Source organism: Montipora foliosa, chromosome 13 (genome assembly GCF_036669935.1).
Source record: "Montipora foliosa isolate CH-2021 chromosome 13, ASM3666993v2, whole genome shotgun sequence".
NCBI lineage: Eukaryota > Metazoa > Cnidaria > Anthozoa > Scleractinia > Acroporidae > Montipora > Montipora foliosa.
In genome coordinates this window covers 20,416,567-20,439,066 of record NC_090881.1, presented here as the reverse complement: position 1 = coordinate 20,439,066, position 22,500 = coordinate 20,416,567, and the positions used below count along the sequence as shown (strand labels likewise).

The 22,500-nt window shown below is 39.2% G+C and overlaps 1 protein-coding gene and 1 non-coding gene across 2 annotated transcripts in view; both read left to right on the top strand.

Moving 5' to 3' along the window:
- Positions 1-3,469: 3,469 nt before the first annotated feature.
- Trnas-cga (transfer RNA serine (anticodon CGA)) lies at positions 3,470-3,542 on the top strand. The gene has a single exon. It is a non-coding gene; the product is annotated as a tRNA-Ser (tRNA).
- A 1,309-nt stretch (positions 3,543-4,851) lies between these two features.
- The window catches only part of LOC137982501 (peripheral plasma membrane protein CASK-like), a 34,888-nt gene continuing 17,239 nt past the window's right edge, over positions 4,852-22,500 (top strand). The window contains exons 1-19 of the mRNA XM_068829595.1: positions 4,852-5,029; positions 5,254-5,366; positions 5,983-6,033; positions 8,751-8,805; positions 10,048-10,125; positions 12,250-12,322; positions 12,701-12,803; positions 13,091-13,174; positions 13,497-13,588; positions 14,528-14,650; positions 15,223-15,303; positions 16,137-16,176; positions 16,782-16,810; positions 17,144-17,186; positions 18,244-18,365; positions 19,317-19,403; positions 20,638-20,721; positions 21,982-22,164; positions 22,374-22,452. Coding sequence (XP_068685696.1) covers positions 4,980-5,029; positions 5,254-5,366; positions 5,983-6,033; positions 8,751-8,805; positions 10,048-10,125; positions 12,250-12,322; positions 12,701-12,803; positions 13,091-13,174; positions 13,497-13,588; positions 14,528-14,650; positions 15,223-15,303; positions 16,137-16,176; positions 16,782-16,810; positions 17,144-17,186; positions 18,244-18,365; positions 19,317-19,403; positions 20,638-20,721; positions 21,982-22,164; positions 22,374-22,452 — 1,570 coding nt within the window. The 5' untranslated portion in view covers positions 4,852-4,979. The remainder of the gene's footprint in view (positions 5,030-5,253; positions 5,367-5,982; positions 6,034-8,750; positions 8,806-10,047; positions 10,126-12,249; positions 12,323-12,700; positions 12,804-13,090; positions 13,175-13,496; positions 13,589-14,527; positions 14,651-15,222; positions 15,304-16,136; positions 16,177-16,781; positions 16,811-17,143; positions 17,187-18,243; positions 18,366-19,316; positions 19,404-20,637; positions 20,722-21,981; positions 22,165-22,373; positions 22,453-22,500) is intronic.

The following is a 22,500-nucleotide window of genomic DNA, read 5'->3' as shown; positions in this document are numbered from 1 at the left end:
GTACGCTGCGTGGTACTTGTTACTACAATAAGAAAATAAAAGTTGAGAATGTTGCTAAAAGTGCCAAAATCTTAACAAATGTCCAGACGTTTCGGGACTGTGCCCTTCATCAGTGGAATGTTCGTTAATGTTTTTGTTATAGTGTATCATTACATTTGTTATAGTGTCAGTAATTCATACTGAGCCTGCAGTATGTATGCGGTTATTATAAAACCCATGTGCTCTTTGATTAATACAGTTCTTAGCTGATCCTGGTATTGAATTAAATTTGCGTTGTGCACGCGCGCGCGAACTTCAAATGAACTGAAAATCAGCATTGAGGCCGCGCGGTTTCGACGTGATGACAACTTGCGAACATCTCCAGTTCACACGGCAGAAAAGCAGGCTGCAAGACGCGAAACAAGAGTTCCAAACAAGAGGCAGCATGCAAGAGGGGAACCGCATCAGGGGGACAGCGTGAGGGAAAAAAAATGGAAACGGAACGAAATGAACGCAAAGTAACAACGGCGTGTTCAAAAGTAACAATGGCGAAGATTAATAATTGTGCACAGAACAGCAACGAAGAAACGACATGGAAAGTGGTACGAGGACCGACACCTCAATTACATCGCTTTTCCAACGTGATAAGCGAGAGTCTGAGTCAAAATGAGTGTGTCAGCAAAAGGAAATCATAAGATACAACAAATATGCGTCGGATTTCCAATCCCCTTGAATCTTGATCAGTTCGAGAGGAACGCCACACTGGAAAGCAAAAGTAGCCGCTCCGCCACGGCGTAAACTCTGCCCAGAATAGTCTGCGGGTTTCAGGGCAATGCCAGAAGCGAGCCATTGGATGCTGGGACTGAGGACGCTGCCAGTGATGCAGTTGCGGCAAAGACTAGTGGATAAGAATGAGAAGGCGGGAGCAATGTTGGGAACGTAGACCGCCTGAAATAAAACGTGTAAAGCCTGAACAGGACAGAGAGGGGAGTTGGGGATGAATGGAATTGAAGCGACCAAGGCTGTATCACCAGACTGTGTGTTTTTGTCCGCGAGACCGTAACTGCCGCACCCCGTAAAAGGACGTAAAAGTGATGGCCTTGCGACGCAAGGTGGATAACGCGGAGAATGATTCTTAGACGTGGGACACAAGTTGCCAGTTCGAAAAAATGTAAAGAAACCGACAAGCAGGAGCTGCCCAGAGTGCGAGGTGTGCGGAGTTTCTCAAATCCAGGCGAGAACGGAACTTAAGATGCCAGTCAGGTGTGATGGGCAATTTGCGTGATGGCATATGGCGTTTAGCTTTCGCCAGGCCTTTCAGTGTGAACATGACCTTGATGTCATCGAAGGCAGTGGAAGTGGAGGAACACAAATCGTGAAGCTGACGCAGTGCAGAAAGGTAACTATTAACAGTCTTGTGGGACTTGACGGAGTAATCGACCAAGGTGAAGTCTCCGCGTCGCGCCGCGTTGCAGGGAAAGGTCGGAAGTCATAAAATTTGTTGAACTTATCGTACAAAAACCAGATGGAACGGTAGTTACGCTAGGTGCCCTGTGAGAAAGCAGAAGCTTGAACTTTACCGGCTTCTGCTTGTAAGTCTGAGTAACGGAAACCTGGCAAGGAAAAAAAACTAGTTTAATTCACCACGAGCATTCGAAAGAAAATAGGTCTTCTGGGCAATGGTCCTCAGTGACGGAGCCATATAATGGTAGCACAATGTCATAAAACTGTTGCTGATAAAATGTGTCTAAATCCCAACGGCTCAAGCAATCGGCGATACAATCTCGTCACCAGAGCCTCGGATCGACCCAAGGCTCTGGGAAACTCCATGTAGGTGAACATGCGCCGTAGGGTTCTTATAGCGTGCTCACTCCTCGTGCTAACATGAACGCACCAATTAGAGACGCGTTAGATTGTTCTTCACGAAAACCAATGAGAAGACACTTTGTTTCAGGGTTTCCCAGAGCTCTTATCTCCCTCAATCAAGAGAAGAGGTCTGGAGTCGAGATTGTCGGCGATAGCATTCTGAGAACCTGCGATGTGACGGGTGGAGATTTCAAAGTCATAACGAGCTGCGTAAAGCCAGAGCTCGAGCAAGCATGCTTGCGAGAAAGAGACCCGCATCAGCGACCCCGAACTTAACGATCTCAGGAAGCGGGTCAGTTAGCGCTGAAGATTTTTTTATAAATTTTAAACCGTTTGATTGTATATTAAACTGTGCAACATCATGCAGCGGTTATTCAAATTACGGTATTCAAGACTAACAAGCTGAAGTATGTTACATTTTCAAACGGTGGCCACAGTGCTGTAAAAATTGACCTTGGCCTTTCTTTAGTTTCTGTTTCGATTGGTACACCACCGTGCTCGCCATGATCAAACCTTCTACTCCCCACATTTCCAACGGCACCAAACTATGCAACGCCATTTTCATATTCAGTACTGATTTGCTATCTCCCCGCTTCAACATCAATTGCCTTATGCAAAAGTTGCTCCGTTTGTAAAACGGTCATTCCTCTACCTGGGCCCAGGACACATTGGGGGCAGCTGTAGTGTCGACCATTAGTTCTGTTAACGTTATGTTTTGTTGTCTTTCGTGCCGCCATGTGGGAGGTCTTGAGTTCGACTCCGGCCGGACCAACACTCAGGGTCTTTAAATAACTGAGAAGAAAGTGCTGCATTTGTAATATCATCCGCAAATGGTTAGACTTTCATGTCTTCTCGGATAAGGACTATAAACCGTAGGCCCCGTCTCACAAATCATACCTTCCATGTTCATTAGTTCCCTGTGCAACGTTAAAGAACCCACACACTATTCGAGAAGAGTGGGAGATGAAGTTTCCGGTGCTGTGGTTGTCCTCTGTGAGTATATGGGTGGGTGGGTATAGCAGGTCCACATCAGCTAGATAGCTGTGAAAACTTCAACCTGCTCAAACAAATAAATAACAATCAAACAAACAAACAAACAAGTTTGCACATATTTGGAACACAATAGGGCCGTTTATACGAGAAAAAATAAGCCGCGGCTAACTCTGGCCGCGGCTTACGTAAGCCGCGAAAGGAACTATTTATACGAGTATAAACTCCCTGGCCAGGATAAGCCGCGGCTTGAGAAAGCCGTGAACGTGGATTTTGTACCATTTATACGGGGTGTTCGCGGCTTACGTAAGCCGCGGCCAGAGTTAGCCCCGGCTTATTTTCTCTCGTATAAACGGCCCTAATGATTGTGAGAACTTAATCGTAACATTGAGATATTTGGTAAGAGTTCGCATGTAGAACGACCCCTTTCGAAATGCACAAAGCCAGTTACAAAGTTCAACCGTCCAACATGATGATGAAATGGTATATGAAATGAATCATATATGAACTGCGGGTATGAAATCAAGTGAAGCTTTGATCTTCGCAGTTATGAACGCAATTTTTACAATTGATTCATTGATTCATTCCTCACGGGACCATTAGAACCCACAAATGACCAGCTCCCAACGTCAGTGGCTTCATAGCTCAGTTGGTTAGAGCGTCGCACCCGAATCGCGAGGTCACGGGTTCAAACCCCGTTGAAGTCCTGAATTTTTCAGGCTTCTCTACGCAATTGTAAAAATTGCGTTCATAACTGCGAAGATCATAGCTTCACTTGTTAACATTCAATGTTAAAAAATTCAACTATATTATCTTTTGCCCATATCAACGCAAAGTTGACTACTACTCGGTTAACATTCAAATAATTGAGAACAACAATAATTCTTCTACCCTTTTTGAAATATCTTGGGATTTTACTGGACAGTGATTTGAGCTGGAAATATCACTGATTATGTTTAGTTAAAAATAAGTAGAACCATTGGAGTCATTGCTCGTCTTAGGCACTGTATCCCTCTTAGAAGTCTTTTTTTAAAACATCTATCGGTATTTGTTACTTCCATACTTGTCTTATGGCCGTGCATTGCTGCTTGGGATCAAGCTGCAAAAACCTTTCTACAAATCCCCTTCTTTTTGATTACTTTGGTCCTTGCTGCTACAATTTAGCAATTTAACGTACCATATGAAAGCAAATGTGGCTAAAATATACGAATACCGTTTGAAATCTCATTTGAAGTATTCATAAGTAAACAGAAGTAAGAACTAAGCACTTGCATAAAACATCGAATTAAAGTTTAATACAAAATTAAATTGGCCATTTCCGAGTTCATGTCTGCCTCCTCTTCAAAGCAAGTTGAAGTGCGAAATTTTTCTTATGGAAATTAGTTTTCGTTCATAGATCTGTTTAATAGACGGAAGGGTTCAGGTTACGTTTTTGCAAACGATGGCCGTTTACCACTTATATTTCAATAGAATTAATTATTGGACGGTAATGTGACGTGCAATTTTCTACCCATGTAAACCATGTGAGCGTTGTCCCTAATAATGGAATTGGGCCCCCCACAACGACTACGTTTGCAAAACTCTAACCCTTCCTTGTACCTGTACTTATTCATTGCCGTGAAATTGACATCTTAAATACCCGCGACCTGCTCCCGTCTAACCTTATAGCTCAGTCGGTGGAGCAGCGGTGATCTAACTTGAAGGCCGTGGGTTCAATTCCCACCCGGGTGAGAGTTTTTCTCCGTGTTTATGTGAGCCCCACCATTTGTAGGACTAACGCTCACATGGTTTACATGGGAAGAAAATAGCACTTCAAATGACCCTCCAATTCCCTTCAATAATTAATTCTAATTTAATAGTAGAACTAATTACCATCACGAAAACTCCGCACTTAGACTGGCTTTGCAGCCAGAGTTCAACTCAGTTGTGACGTCACTAAGCGAGCTTGGTGGCCCATCCTTTAGCTAACTGACGCGGCTACATAGCTTCAAGGTAACCACTCTCTCAGCTGTTTTGTTTCTCGGTTCATCTGATCTGGGCACGGCTATTATGTCCTTGAATATTTTTTAGCCATGTTACTCCGGAAAACTTGAAACCCAGCATTCAGGAGTTGTCACTTGAAAAGGAGCGCTTTAAGAACTGCCATGGAGAAAGTTTTTCCCTCCCGATTTGAGTTGCAGGAACAGATCGGAAAGTTAGTATACTGCGATACAGATCTATCAAGTTAGCTGCCTTTTCGATTCCTCCTAATCGATCTCCTTCGGTGGTTCGCTCGGTAGCCCACCAACACCATTTCGGTTTCATACCTTGCTATCTCATGCTCCGATGCTGTTGATGTTTTGAAGTTTGTATTATTGTCGAAAACGGCGAAGAGGGCAACATGTATAAAAACATTCTTTCTTTAATATAATTTTGCAGAGGAACATTCAGTGTAATTCGAAGATGTTTTGACAAGCGAGGAGACCGTGTATGTGCCGTAAAAATTGTAGATCTCGCAAAGATGTCCACTTCAAGTGGCCTAACGGAGGAAGGTAGGAATTTATCTCGCTGATTTACAGTGTTATGTTTGAGAGAATGAGGACGTAAATACGTCCGCAACTGTGTTAATGCGATGAATGCATGCGCGTGCTTCATGCTTTGCATTTCAGCAGCAGCTTTACGGTTGAACGAAAGAGAAAGAAATCAAAAGCATGAATCTTGCGATTTGACAATTATATAAAAGTGTTTCGTGCCCTCTTGCCGAAAAGTGATAAGCACAGTTATTTGTTTAAAAAATTTATGAAAAAGCTTTTTTGCTTTAATTTTGTTGAATGAGCGCTTAAAATTCAAGTCCCTTAGGGGTAGAAATCAACTCTCAATTGACGACGCTAGCGTTTTGTTACAATGAATGTCTTTTGTTTTGGTTGACTTGGAACATATTTAGAAAAGCTAAAGTAATGTTTTGTATCGTTACTAGAGCTACGCTGTTAAGAGCCGTTAATTGTTTTAACTTTTCCGGATGTTTCTGAAATCCTCCTCGGTCGACTTTCGTTCTTGTTTTGTTGTTGCGAATCGTCGTGTTGATTTCTAGAATACATTTCATAGTCAAGATTTCATCAAATATTCTATTGCTGACCTCAGTGGGTTATCGTTTTTGTTTCTTTGTAGATTTGCAGAGGGAGGCCCGCATATGCCAGAAATTGCGGCACCCGCACATTGGTAAGAATTTTAAGCTACACGTAGTTCTCCCGCTTATATCGTCCTATGCAAATTCTTGTTTCCTTTTTCTGCGATTTTGAATGCGATAGGACACTGTTAAAGAATCTCAAACGATTTTATCTCTGATCCTGGTTAATTGTTTGGCTTTTGATTGCTGCTAAAATTGCATTAGCCTAAAATTAATTGATTTGTTGAAGTCAAAATATCAAAATTTTTACCAGTGATTGGAGTTTCTTACTTGTAAAAAACCGGTTTCGATGGAAGCAACTAGATCAATTGTTTTCCGTCTTGAGTGTCAATCATAGGTGAATATTTTCATATCTTTCAGAATCTCCTCTTCTTTTGAAAACAGAAACCACTTGATTAAATTGATCAAATTAAAATTCATAAAGCAAAAAAAATATTAATTTAAATGTGGCAGGTGAGTTGGAAAATTGTGGATGAAAAAAATTATCAAAGATTTTAATCGCTAAATCGATTAACTTCATCAAATACAGTAAAAGCTGACCCATCTGATGCAAGTTTGTATCCTTTACAAGTTTCCAGTCCAGATCTGATGTTTCTTCAATATTTTTCTTGATTATTATCACAGTTGTTTTCATGATTATGGAAATGCTTTGTGATTGTTGTAAACAAGGACCCTAGGCCTGGCTACAGGGTATACCCTAAATTACTGAGGGTGGCACAATGGCAAAATTCCTTACTTTGTACTAATTTGCTCACTACTTGGGCAGTTGTGAAAAGTGTGGTAATATCAAGCCATTTCTTGCTTGGTGAATGACAGCCCGTGTACCACTTTCATGACAATTTTCACAATAATGTTGTTGCAGAAATTTATCTAATCACCCTAGTGCCATGACTAGAATCATCATCAAATATTACAGGGACACCCTGTTACAAGGGAAATTTTCCACACTGATTATATCATAAAACAGCTAAATGAAATTTAATGGCATTAACAACAAGGAGCAATGGACCGTTATTCATGGCCAACGTTGATTCTATAATGCATGTGCAGGAGTGCATGTACAGACTGTAGGGGCTCAAGTGGTTTTAATTTAGTTCAGTTTCATAGCTCTTCTTATTTCAAATACAGTTTACTTGGATAAATATACCTTAAATATGAAAAAGCAAATATATTTTGCATATCAACCATGGTATTAAAATAACTCTGTGAATGGTTTGTGTAGCATTATTGTTACATTGTCCTTTTCGTTAAAAATCCTCCCCAATTTTTTTTCTTTTCAAGCCTCATGTTGTGCTTGCAAATGCCTCCAGAATGCCCCAAGGAGCACCAACAGTAACATGAAGTTTTGAGTGGCCAGGGGTAGGGTAGAGGGATATAATGCTCTCATCACAGCTTTATCGGTCCCTCTTTCTTAGAAATATTCTAGATCTGCCCCTGATATACCCTACTGAGGATCTCACTTTCTGTAGAAATTAATGTGTGAGGCATACAGAATTGTGCTTTGTTGTTGTCGATCAGGTTCATTTATGCATTGATATCTTGAAGCTTTGTTCACTATCACCTCTCCCCCCCCCCCCCCCCCTCCTCTTATTAGTGTGACAGATGCTTGCTCTCTCCCCCTTCAATATTGGGGATTCATAGCTGGGTTACCTGGATTTGCCAGTCGTGGGAGCAGTCTTTATCTAGGATCTGCATGCCAGTAGTGGAAGCTCCTGGATGTTTGAGGCACACAACCCTGACTTTGAAATTCACTTGTTAATCAATCTTTTATGCTGCATTTGCATCTTGAACAAATCATTATCTGCTCACTGTATTTACATGTAATGTTCACTGGATGGGTAGTATGATTGTTACACCTGAGAAATAACACTGAATTGGGGAAGTGGAGAAAAGGATCTGGAGGTGCAATGTAAATTGATCTTCTAGGTTGGTGGGTGTGGAAAATGTGTTTCCCAACACTTTTGAGCAAGGTTGTCAGATGTGCATTGAAATGTAACAGATAATCCAAACCTAAAACAATCGTAACTGTAATCATATTGTTTCAAATAAGTTGTTTCTGTCAAGACTCGAATGGAACACTTCTTGGTGTTTTGAAATTCAGCTTAGTCCAGTTAGCTACACTTCTGAACCAAAGGGAACATTACTATCGATCTCAGAGGTCCGTGCATGGACAAGGGGCTTTTTTTCATCCCACTTCACAGACCGTTTATTTCAGTCTGCAGTTAAAAAAATTCTGATCACGTGATAACTTTTTGTGGCTCTGCGGTTCCAAAAATACTGATTTCGTGTCGCTATTTTCTGTTGCTCGCCCTAAAGAGAAAAGAATGAAACGATGTTGACGGCGAGTAAAATTGGCCAAAGCTATTACAGTAACCCAGGAACTGCATAAAAAGCAGGTGGAAACTTTTGTCAGCCATGGGAAGAACGAAGGACTAGTGCCACATGGTCGGTATTTTTGAAACCACAGAGCCACAAAAAATGTTATCACGCGATCAGAGTTTTTCAACCCCAGACTGAAATCAATGGTCCGTGAAGTGGGCTGAAAAAGAGCCCTTGTCAACAGACGTCTGAGATCGATAGTAAGGGTTACATGTATCTTCCTTTCTCCCACACAAGTTAAAAAAAATGTAACAAATTGAATTAATACATATCACATTAACTATCATAGATCTAATATCAATAGGTGTCTGATACACTTGCTCTGCAAGGATTCTAAATAATTTATCTTTTTAATCTATCATCTTTTTAGTTGAGATGCTTGGTGCTTACTCAAAGGATGGGTTTATATACATGGTGTTTGAATAGTAAGTTAACTGATACTTCATGACATTGTCATTATTACAGCCTCAAGTTTACAGCTTACTACAGGTTTTTTAAAACTGTCAGCCATTGCAAAAGCACACCGTCATTTAATCACTCACTGAAAATGTTCTTGTTAACCCTTTGACGTCCAAACCAGCCGAAACCAGCCTAAACCGGCCTAAACCGGCCAGACTTAGTATTTTACTCTGTCTAACGCCAGACGATTTTACTCATCATTGGGGAACCTCTGGGAGTCAATGGGTTAACTATCAATACACTACACTCCTTGTAGTAGTAACAGGTTTCAACCTATAGCCAAAGTCTACTTTGTGATGAAAACTAGCCTGTTGAGACTGGTCTATTTGAATTCTCAACATTTTTCCAGCTGTTGGTAGTTTTTTAAATGATTTCAGATCTCCAGAAGAAAAATTTACCTTTCCTGAAGTAAAGTATAATAATATTGTTTTCTTTTTCTTATTTTTTGAGACAGAGAATCTGATTGACATCGAATGTTGCATGTTGTCCTTTGATGCATTTAGGAATGTTTGCCTCTGCAATTGAAATTAACCAGTGTTTTAAATTCCAGGCTGAAAAACAAACATTTCCCTCATTTCTTTGAATTAGGAACACGCAAACGTACCTTAAAACCGCCCTCCTGGGAGTCAATGGGTTAATTTAATACAGGATAACCAGTGAACTGTGAAATATTATTCCTAATCAAACTGTCAGTTAAATTAATATACAAAGGAGTTGAGAGGCATTTCCTTAAAAATGGTCATACAGGACTAGTGACGTAAATATACTTTGACACTTCAAGAGCAATTTGAGAAAGTGAAATGTTGGAAAGACAGTGCCATTCATGCATGCTGATTCTAGCAGTGCATAAAAAGCTTTGTTGAGGCATAAGTAGCTTGGTAAATCTACCATTAGCTAAAAAATATTGAGAAGGTAAAGTTCTAAGAAATTTGTAGCAACAGTGCATTTGCAAACAATTTTAAAAAGTTTTAACAATATTTGTGTCTGTTAATAAGAGTGGCATTGGCACGACAGAAGATATGAATAAAATGACACCGTGGCTTCCTTTGGAAGGCCTCATTATATTACATGTATTTGTGTATTGTATTAATAGCAAAGGGTGATTGTATACTAAAGATGTAAGTCAAGTTATGATGAATGTAAAATATTGGAATACAATGTAGTATATTTATTTTTAATCTTCTCGTCTTTTTTTTTTGTCCTTTTAGCATGGATGGTGCAGATCTTTGCTTTGAAATTGTGAATCGTGTCAATGCTGGTTTTGTTTATAGTGAAGCAGTAGCTAGGTCAGTGTTACAGTAATGTAACTTGTTTATTGTAAGTCTCTGTCAAAAAAGTGATGTTTCTGTGTGACTTGTGGGTGCAGAATGGATGATGATAAAATATTTACAGCTTTCACTTTCTTTTATAACAAGTAGATAGTCGTGCAGACCAATTTTGGGGAGTCATATTATTCTGTTGGAATTGTTCTCTTAAAACTCAGGGTTTGTAATTCCAACTTTAAAATTGACCAACTGTGTTCAATAAACGGCTGGTCCTGGTGAAAGAATGAATACATAATAATATGACCAGTCTACCTTGAGAGGGTTTTCTGTGACAGTGAGAAAATGATAATTGTAATGATAAGGATATGGATGAAATTAACACCTTTCTAAGTCTAAGGGATTAGCTGAGCTCATGTTCTGTCGAAATGTAAAGGGGAATTTACAAATAAAATTGGTTTGTGGGAACATTGGGGTACCAGGAAGAAAAAACTTTCCAGGCAGATTAGAGAAACATTAAACTTATTTATATAACCCCCATTTAACCTACATGTAGATTCTCGGAATCAGACCTCTTAAGGCATGTTGGTAGAGGGTGGGCTCAGTACCAGTCAACCCTGCATGCAACTACTTGGCATGTTCAGTTGCAGTCGAGAATCAAGTTGAAGGTGGTCCGAGTAGGCATCGAAACTGGGAGGTCTAAATTTTGAAGTCCAGCGACCTAACTACACACCCGGGCTGCCTCCATAAAAGGCTTGAGGAATCAAATGAGAAACTCTTTTATAACAAACTGAAGGAGGATTTCAGAGCTTGTCTTATGTAAATAGTTGGATTGTGCCTCACTCAGTTTAGCGGGTCAACTTAGGTTTGCGTAACCATAACAGAAATTCTGGGAAGATGTAAAGCAAGATATCAGAAATTTTTCATTAAATGGCTACTTTATTAATTAACATAAGATCATACTGTAGTTCAGAAGTCAGCGCATCTGAAAATGTTTTCAACCTTATTAATTTTTTATATTTTTATTAATATTCTTCTCTGTTAATTGCTTGCAGTCACTATTAATTTGAGGACAAAGTAAATTAATAATCAATGTGCAGTGAAATAATTTTGATCTGCAATCAGTAGTGAAAGTCTTGGGGCACTCACCCCATAGGTTGCTTTTCTCACTTACCGGTAGTTTCAAAAATTGCCCCCTCTCCCCCAGAACAATGTTACCAATCGTCAACAGACATTTCCTAGTGTTTTTTTAAGTTTTAGTGGAATTTTGACAGTTATGCTTAGTTTATGAAGTCTGGGAGGTTTTCAGGCCTATCCTTTTGTTAGCGTGCCAACTACATGTACTTATGCCACTAATTGAATATTTCATTTCACATCGCTGCATTTAATTACGAAGACAAAACCCATTGTCTGCACTGGTACTATTTTAAATACTGTAACAGCATTGTTGATTAGGTCTGAGTATCCTTTTGTTTACTATTGGTAGTCAGGGCTCGAAATTGCGAACAATACAGTCGCATTTGCGACTAAATTTTTCCCTTTGCGACTAAAATATCTGGAGAAGTCGCAAATTTGCGACTTGTTGTCACCTTCGCTCTTTCGAAACAAAAGGGTTAGCAGTTGCCACTTTGCTTCTACTTTTGCTAAAATAAGTACATGACAAAATTATTTTGTTTCTTGCTGTGAATTTTCTCTGAAGATAGCGTAATTGTAGAGTAATTTAGCTGCGATTTTACGTGCACAGCTCCATTCCTTCGATCATTCGCCATTTTCAGCAGTTTCTTTACACATATGTATTGCGGGCTCATATTTTTTTCCAAAAATGCTGACAACACCATGCAGTGCGACGATTTTGCGACTAAAATTTGCGAAATTGCAACTAAATTGTCGTATCTTGTCGCTAATTGCGACTGGATTTTTTTGTTAATTTCGAGCCCTGGTAGTGTGTAATAACAAACTGTATGTATAAATTATTAGCACTTGGAAAAAACTAAAAGTAAATGAAATAAAGGAATATATGTATGTGTACCTTTGGTATCATATTAAAGTGTTAGTCTACATAATTTGGTCAGTTATCTCGAGAAAAACCAAAGGGGTAATACAACCAAGACAATTTTATTATATTTATTTCTTTTATTATCATTTTAGCCACTACCTTAGACAAGTTCTTGAGGCTCTGTCTTTCTGTCATGAAAACAGGATCGTACATCGTGACCTCAAGGTAAAATCACTGAAATAATTATGAGTAAGTACAAGAAGGCCCAAAAAAGTAACTACTGTTCTTACAGTCTGAATGCTTCATCCCTGGCATGGCCGTATGTTAGATGACTCTGGTTAAAGTACCCCAAATTTTTTTATCGCGCAAAAGTCAAATTTCAGCACCATGAGTTACATGTATTTTAATATTTTTTAAGTGGGTGCAATTTAATTTGTGCAAAGTTGACAAAATTGACAGTTCTTCATCCCTTGGTTGAGCTGGCGAGAGACATTTGTTTATCCCTGAGATGACCTCACAACCTGTGTTGCATTTGCCCTTGTTGTTCACCAAGGCATTCCTCTTCTATCAAATCGTCCTCTTTTGTAAATGTCTATTTTATAGCCTCACAACATCCTCTTGGCAAGTAAGGAAAATTCAGCTCCAATTAAAATAGCTGACTTTGGTGTTGCGGTGGAAATTGGGGAGGAAGGCTATGTTTCTAGCGGTAAGTACAAAACAATGGAATTTGAATGTTTAAACTTGCAATAATTAACTTTACTCTTATGGGAAGAACAAACTAGAGTTTGAGATATCTGAGCAGCAGTGAAAGAAAATTACTTAAAAAGGAAATCAAATCATTTCAGATGTACAGGTAAGGGACATGGTAAGCATCTTTTCAGGTTATGGTCCAAAACGAGAAATAATTATGGTGATGCCATCATTTATCTCTTTTCTCAAGGATTACATGGATTACTATCTTTCTTTTGCACTTCAAATCTTTTATCTTGATAGGAAGGATAGGAACTCCTCATTTCATGTCACCAGAAGTGATCAACAGGGAACAGTATGGAAAACCTGTAGATGTCTGGGGCTGTGGTGAGTGTTGCTGTTTTTATGGATCTCCTAAGCTCCTGTTGAAAGTGTTATTAGAGAGGTTAAGCATGGCGGTTACGACCAACGGCAAACAGGAAACACAGCAGGCTCCTGCTTATCATAAAAGCGTGAAATTTGTCTCATTTTAACTTATCTCGTTCCTTTGAGACGTTGCATGATATCTGGAGCTAACAGGACAGAAATGAACTAATATCAAGCAGGGCTCTTACATTCTTGGCAAAACCCTAATTTCACTCCGACGTTTGCCGACGTTTGATCTTCTCCTTACAAAGATTTTTAAAGATATGTTTGTTCTTTTTTTCAGGTGTTGTTCTTTTCATTCTTCTCAGTGGATCCTTCCCTTTCCAGGGCACAGGAGAAAAAATATATGAGTCTATCAAGAAAGGAATTCCTACAGTAAGCATACAGTGTATTCTTAGAATGACTCTTTTACCCACTTTAAATGTCATTCTCTCTTGGCATAAATTTAAGTAATAATATTGTCAGGTTTTGAATTGACAGATTTCATAATTATATTGAAAGAAGAGAAATCGTAACTCTTAAAAAAGCAGAGAATGTTTGAACCAGCAATATGATACTTTAGAAGCCTTACCAACAGCAGCACAAAATTATATTCCCCAGCCTTTGCTGTTAGTTATTTTGGAGCTCTGAAACAAGGTCTGATACCTACATGTACTTGTCAGTCCTGTCAATTTACGTAACCGGGCCAGGCCTTGTTTGTGAGTGAACAGGTCTTTCAGGCAAATCTTCCTTCAGCCCTTCACCCAAGTTCTTGCGTAGCCATGGTGTGGAAAATTATTCTCTTCAGTTCTCTTTTTCTCATAGGATCACTTGGTTCTTAATTAGGCTAGGCCTAATATTCGACCATAATCCAAAATTCTGTCCAAGCATTCTCCATTTTTTATCAGACATTGGCCATTGACAGATAGTAATAATATTTCCAGCTTTGATCTTGTCAACAATTGGGGCAGTCAGCAGAAAGAAGACCCAGATTTTTTTTACTTTTGTTAATTCCCTTTTTTAACGTTATTTTTGATACCTCCCCTAGGGGTGGGTGAAGAGGGGGGGCAGCCTCAAGAAAATTTTGAAATCTAGAAGCTTGGAAATGCGATTTCCAGCTTTATGGGCATCAAAATTAGCTAAGGTAAAGACAAAATGTTTATGAACAAAAGGAACAGTACATGTATGTTTTTGAAGCTCCTGCGGTAGCCAGCTTCTGTTGAAAGCCCTCAGGAACCCACCCAAACTTAGTAAATTTGACTAATGAGTATTTTACTCCCCAACAATGTCATTGACTTGTCAAAGAATACAAGATTTAAAAAATGAATTTTTTAGATGAGACCCAAAATCTGGGACATCATATCTGATGATGCAAAAGACTTGGTTAAGAAAATGCTGGAACATGATCAGAATGACAGAGTGACGGCAAAAGAAGCACTGCAACATCCTTGGCTAAAGGTATGCAAGAGTGTATTGAAGATTTCATACTCTCGGTTTCTTGAGTAACGGATAACCTTGCTGAAAGTTGTGGATTTGACTCCTGCTGGACCAACACTCATGGTCTTTAATTAGTGAAACGAGTAAGGAAAAAGTGTTGCCTTTGCAATCAAATCTGCAAGTGGTCAAACTTTTTCAAGTGTTTTCAAAATAACAAATTTATTAATAACCCTTTCACTTCCAAGATGGCTTGAACTGGCCATACTTAAAGTATTTTACTCCGGCTAATACCAGATGATTTTACTCATCAATGGGAAACCCCTGGAGTCAATGGATTAATATAGGGCTGTATATTTTGTACAGGTAGGCCCAATCTCAGAAACTTTGTTCATGAAATTATGCCAGACCTAAAAGAACCCACACGCTGTTCACAAAGAGTAGGGTTCCTTGTGGTCTGTCCTTGCGAATGGCACACTACCGATACCGATTGGAACTTTGCTTTTTTATTGTGACACTCTCCATTTTTACGGTGAAACTCAACTAAACTAATCAGAAATAAACAGTTGAAGACACTTGAGTTTTGCTTTTTATAGAACCGTGAAGTTCCTCAAAGAATGCACCTTCAAGAGTCAGTAGATGAAATGAAGAAGTTTAATGCCAGGAGAAAATTAAAAGTAAGTGTATAGGTTGAAGGGCAGAGGGTTGCTAAGGGTAAACCAACTTGTGGTGGTGAGTCCCTTGGGCATTTGACATTCTGTCAAATAACTTCAAGGGAATTCAGTGTTGCTACGGTTCCTTAGCAAAGTGTCGCAAGTTTTATGAAAATGAAAGTAAGGGCAGAAATTTAGCTTTGTTTGAAATAACCTGTTTGCTATGCATGGAAGCGGAAAAGTAAAAAAAAAAAAAAATGGCAAGTGACAGTCATTACAGTAACCCTTTATTGTCGTTTTCTGCATCAAACCTTGGATAGTACATGTAAAAAAACAGATATGTCCAGAAATGTATGTAATTAGATGTGTAACAATTTTGATAAGCGTCATCCAGGTGATCTGGTGACGTAATTCGGAGGACTGGGGAGAAAAGTTTTAATGCCGTATCCCACAACTGCTTGCAGCCTTATTTTAGAATTCAACCTGCCAGAGGCAAGATTAGATCTCGTCGGTTCTACTTGAATATTCATTCAGTAACAGGAAAAGGGGGGAGACACGGAATGATCTGTTGAGTTTTGGCGATGGAAATACTGCAGGGAGTTTGGAAACAACACCTAGGGCTGCGCACGGTTGTGGGATACAGCGTTAAAATTTCTCTTCCCAGGCCTCCAAATTATGTCACCAGATCACCTGGATGAAACTGCCCCTTGTTCTTCCTCCCAACATCACTCAGTAGCTCTGGATCATATTTTTAGGAGGGGTGAAATTTGTCTCTGTTTCATGTAGTTGTGAATCTACATGTTGTATTTTGTATTAGGTGTTGTTTAATGATCTAAACGACAATTTTCTCTTGACAGGGAGCCATTTTGGCTGCTGTTGCAAGCAGAAAATTTCCAAGTAAGATGACATGAACTTGTTTTTCATATATGATCCTACCATGAGCAATTTGCCATGTTCTATTTATAAAATGTCGTGTTGGACAAGAAGTTGAGTCTCCCAGTTTTGGAATTATCGGACCATAAATTTGTAAAAGAAGGTCATTAATGGCATGGACCCTCCCCTCCCCCACACAACACAATGTTGTTCAGAAAGAAGCAGAAATAGATGTGTCTCCTTATTGTTTTAGGAGGGTGGAATACGGGTGCTGTAATAATGAGAGAAAAAAGGTTTTTGAGATATTGATGGTTTGCACCTGACGTCAAAGCCGCCATGTTGGTCTACAGAACAATATCTTTTGGGAATTTGACTCTGTTATTATGCAAAACTTGTGGGGTCATTTTATGTGGTTTTGTTCACCAACATGGCCGACCCATCACGTGGATGCAAACCAAGAATTAGCAAGGAAGATAAGAATTCAACAAAGGGTGCCCAGTGTTGAAAGCCATAATAAGACAATTATTGACCCTTAGGAAAATATGAATTAGAAGGACTGAATAAAATTAGGTGAAAGTATTTGTTGTGCTTTTATGAAGCAAATTAATGTTATGTGTTTCTTCGTTCAGTGGCAAATGGAGATGTCATTGGATCACAGGTAATGAAATTAGTACTAAAGTTAGCGTAGATTTCCTCAGGCAAAGACTCAATCAACAGTATTGTACTTTCGTACGAACTTTTTCCTTGAAATGGACGAGTGAGGCCTTGGGTGCGAGTGAGTTTTTAAAAACAAACGTGTCACAAATCTTATACAAAAGCATTTTCCAAGATAACTGTTTTTCAGTACTGTATACTTTCACAGAAAGGTTCTAAAGTGTTCCTCGATGGTCAAAACACTTTTCTCACACTTGACATAACCATTCCACGGTTTAGTGTTTGAGATATAGGTCGTTTCATAATTTAAATGCTAATAACTCACGTTTTTGGACAGGACGAAGTCTTTGAGTACGAAGATGACGATCTCACAGCATCAGGTGAGAAAAATGTAACTAGTGACGTCTGAATCTATAATTTATTACTCAAAAATTTATATTTTGGCCGCATGATAGAGAGGCTTGGGTTTTATCATGTGATCGTGATGATTACTGAAGCTTTTCGCGGGAAATTTTTGTATTTTACGTTCGCTTTTCTTTTTCGTTTTATTTTAAAAGAGGTTCAGCAAATAATTATCAAGTATAGATTCAAGCGTATAAAACTAAGAAGGCTTTCCATTTGACAGAACTGACCGGCCACACCAGGTATTTGGAAGGACTACATAACTCTACAACGCCTTCAAATTAACACACTTCAAGGATGATATACAGCTGTTTCGAGAAAGGTTGTCCAAAAGAAGCATTAAATCCGAAAGGCATTATGGTAAACTGTCAGTCAATTTGGGTCAACGAAAACATGACGGCAGTGCTATCGAAAACGTCTCCAAGAAATACATGAGTAGGTTTCAAAATTCAGTCAAATGATCCCGGCCATGAATTAGTAACAAAGGGTTAGGATTCACAGAGAAGGAAGATTCTGACGACTTTAATCTTACGTATTTTCTGTCATGTTTCGCAGAGAAAGTTTGAGAAATGTATACAAAAATCGTGGCGCACGTTCCAAGCCATCGTTTTTGCTGATGAACCCTTTTCTTTTTTGACGTGTTTTGGTAGCGTGATGGGGGAGAGAGCTTCAACATAAGTCTGCGCGTACTGCCACTTCGTCAACGCTGTGTCCTAAGAACTCTTTCATCCAAATAGCTCGCCATCGTAGGTCTTCGCTGTACGTTCGTTGCGTCGTTCACTTCATATATTGAATACTGTCCCATACTACCTTTCGCCACTGTCACGAACGCTCTTACGCTTCTTTTGGACAACCTTTCTCGAAACAGCTGTATACCACAAATTGTTGCATTTTCTTTTACAAACTGACGGGTCAGGCCGGCCAGTTCGTTGCGCGATACGCTCCTTGACTTTTAGTAACCTTACCAGAAATTCTTGGAGGTTCGAGGTGTCCAATTTACATGGGCACTAAGTGATTTAAGTTCTCCATCTCCAGGTGCTATCGGTCAGCTTCTTGACTCGCTAGAAGAGATTCAGGTTCTCACAGGAGCTAAGGACGATGATGTCAGTTTTCTGCAAAGCTTTTTTGAGCATCACACACTGCAAGCCTTACTTGAGGTGAGCATATGTTCAAATCTATTGTAGCTCTGAATAAGCTCCAGAATGCGTATACTTTCATCAAGAACATGCAGTTTTGTGAGCAACACACTATCGAATGAACCAATCATAACGTGCAAAGCAGGTAAGTGCAGCCGGCGCCGAGCGCGGGAAAACACAGCCGCGATCAGGTCACAGTTTCCTTCTGAGAGAGCAGAAAGCAGAAACAAGCAGCTATTTTCTACGTCGCGCTAAAGGCAATTGCTAAAGGCTACTTCTGCGCGGGTTGATTTGCACAGCGTCTCAAAAATTGGATTCAAATGTAGCGTATTTGCTCCACAGAAGGTAAACTACAGCGTAATAAACAGCACCCCAGGAAAATTCTACTTAGTCGTTTTTATTTGAATGGTCACACTTAAGGAATTTATCCTCACGTTCAAAACTTGGATCCACCTCGGCTTGGACAGCAGAATAAATAAGTCCTGCTTATTCACTTTTTGGAATACTTCCTGTGATTTTGTTTGAATATTAATTGGTGGAATTTTGTTATATACTTGTTAATCGAGTTGATTGAAAATCGTTATTACAAACCAGACATTGCCATATGATAGAAAACTTTTGTTTAGCGGAGAATTACATAAATACTGAATTGCAAGTTTTTTTCTTTTGAACCAACATTTTGTAGTTTTATGTTTTGATTTCTTTCAAGAATAAAATACTGCTCAAGTTTTACGTGTTCTTTATTTAAGCTTAGGTGAATTTGACTTATGTATCCTTTCTTGAGATACAATATACTGTGGTCTTTTATGTTTACAAAGTAGATTTGGAGTTTTTTGTGGTTTCTTATATTCAAATGTCATCTTGTAGCAGTTAATAATTGATCTCCTCTGTCATGCATCTGCATGTATATAATTTGACACAATATTGTTCGAAAGTCTTGTTATATTGTTTCCTTTCAATATGTCTCGTAAGGTCTACGACAGAAGTCAGGAATGGACTGATGAAAATCGCCTTCCTTCCATGACGTCGACACCGAGCGCTGTACAAGATGCGCAAGAGGTAATTTTTTTAAACAGTGGCTTTTAAAAAAAATAACCCTCTGTCGTACGCCAAAACGTCCAAGATCGTGTTACATTATTTTGAATCGGCATATTCTTTGTGGGGTGTCGCCTTGTCGAAGTAATAGGTTACATTTTAAAACGTTTAAATTCTCTGTCAGGTTCTTCAACTCTTTATACTGGCAAGATTCGCACCCTTTTAACTCTAACTATTGGTTTTCTGATTTAGCAAAGCAGCAGAAAAGTCAAGCTTACATTAATATCGTTGCATTCAGTAATTTACTTTTAGTGTTCTACCATTCTACCTGAAAGGAAAAGTGGTTGCTTCCACACTGTTATTTGTTATTTTAAACTTGATTCGAACGCTTTGTTGAAGTCCGTGTGAAGATATTTTTGTGCAAATCTGTGATAAATGTCCGGACACTATGGTCAATTTTCATACTCAGGCGGGGTTGAATTCAAGCGTTAAGGGGATTTTCTACCAAGGGGGTTTCGTACACTCCAAAGCAGGAATTAGAGAGCTTTAAATTCTAGGACGAGAACGACTACGCGAGTACGAGATTTTGTCATAGAACAACAGTGAGCGCCCACAAGCCAGCGTCATTTTGGCAGGAAAAGCGTTATTACGAGATGTCGTCGTGTCAAAAGAAGTGAACAACTTATTGGTAGTTTTGGCATTTTTCGATCAAGAAAGGCTCAGTTACCAGCAATAAGAATATCTGAGGAACCTATATGCTGCTAACAAAGAGTAAGATTAATCGTCCGGGTTATAAATTTTCTAAGTATTTTCGCCAAAAAAAGACCGGCAGTCAAATCTCGTACTCGTTCTCGTCCTCGTCCTAGAATCTAAAGGTCCCCATTATTGCTATTTCCGAAAAAAAACCTTAAAGGGCTTTTTTTTGGCGAAATTTAGCTAAATTCAGCGACTGGGAACTGGCAACCGAATCAAGGAAACGTATAAAAGTAACCACGGAGAACATTGAGGAAGTTTTGAACAAAACTACAAAAGGAGGCAGGGTGGGCAAAATTGAAGGAGATTAAAATGGATTGCAATTGATGTTTTCAAACTGTTCAGGCTAATAGTTTTTCAAAGTTCATCTCTGTGGATTGTAACTGTAATTATGTATGCTGGACAGACAGTTTTTTATTTGGGTTTAAAAGTAATTTCTGGGTTAACGTTTAAGGGCCCATGTCACGTGAATATTCAATTATTTTTCATTTTTATCTTTTTCCAGGTCATTGACCTCGTCGAGTATAAAGCTGAAGATGACGATGATTGTTACGAATTACAAAATATCTTGTCAGACCCTCATGTCGCAGTAAGTGAAAATCAATTGGCCGAAGCGGAAAATACCATAATACTCTTTGTTTGTCCATCTAAATTTTGACTTAGGATTGTTTTTGTTTTCTCTTGGGACCGTTGTAAGTCCTAAGAGAAACAGGAAACAATGCTTATTCAAAACTTGGGCGGACAAACGAAGAGTATTATGGTATTTTCCGCTTTGGCCAATAGGTGGTTTTCACGTGACATCATCGCCTCTATGTTGGTGGACGAAACCAAATGATCTGTAATTAGTTTCTTTTGCTTGTCCACCAGCAATTGTACATTGCAGCATTGTTATCTGTGTCTCTAGAGATTTGTCGCAAACCACCTACACAAGTTCAAGCTTTTTTTTTTATTCAGTAAGGACACGCGACATCAAGGGTTTCTCAGCCCACGAGACCTAAAGTGACCGCATGATCTTTTGTCTGTTCTAATGAACTTTTTCGAAATTTTTAGACAACGTGTGAATGTTTTCAAATAGGTTACAAGTAAGAATTAGTCAAAATGCACGTACAATTCAGCTTATGATATACCTGAGGAAAAGCCTTACCTTTTTCTTCAGCTTTAGTATAACTAATTCTCTGATAATTCAAGATATAGCCGGCGCGTCCTTTCACAGTAAAGGAAAGACGGACGTCGTAAAATGATTCGTCCGTGGCGATAAGACTGAGAATTCCAAAACTAAGGTAGATCAACAGCGTCTTAAAAATTTTACGCACTGATTTCTTTGTATTGCATAAATGTCACAGAATGCTGTATACGAGTCCGAATTTACTCTTATAAGATCCAAATGAAGTTAAAGGGAACCTCCACTTCGACAAAAAATAACTTAAAATCACAGGAAATAACTGTTACAGTCAAATCAATTTAAAATATTTTCAAAGAAAGCCTTTGTATCCGAAAGAAATAACTTTCAGAATCGCCTCTTTTTGTTTTCCAATTTTGCGGGCGCAGCCATCTTGAATAACTGTGACGTGTTACGGTTGCCTTGTGGTCATTTGTAACAGAACAATAGGGCAACCATAACACGTCACAGTTATTCAAGATGGTGGCGCCCGCGAAATTTGAAAAGTGAACAGAAGCGATTTTAAAATTGACTTTTCCTGATATAAACACTTTTTTAAAAAGAAATTTCGAACAAATTTGTTTGTAAGCATTATTTCCTTCGGTTTAAACTTATTCTGTAGTAAGAGGTTCCCTTTAAGGTCACTAATCCTTGTGCAGCGCATATAAGTGGTTCCTGTTTTTTCACCAGGCGTTGTTACAAGCGCATGACGAAGTATTAAAGAACGCGTCGGGCGAGGAGGTGAATACGCACCAACCAGAGAGCAGCACGGCGTATAACGGCAGACAAACGGAGGATTCCGTTGGAGATCGACCAGAAAAACTAACGCGAGTGCGACTTGTACAGTTCCATAAACAGCTCAATGAGCCTATGGTAAGTAAGTGGTCTGTACGTACAATCGTGCGCTTATTGCGGACCAGTCTTCTGTAGAGTGAACGTTCTTGTGAAAGCGGGGCCAGCTTGCTCATAACGGTACAGGATCGGAGCTTGCGTTCAATACTTCACTTCTTCACTAGGTTGCGCTGAGGCGGATGTCTTGCGTGACAAGACGTCATTTTCTCCTTCTTGTTTCTTGTTCGTAGGGCATCACCTTAAAACTAAATGAAGAAGGAAGATGTATTGTAGCAAGAATTATGCATGGTGGAATGATCCACAGACAAGGTACGTTTTAATATTTCTTTCTTTGAAAGGGGGCGAGAAAGTCAGGTT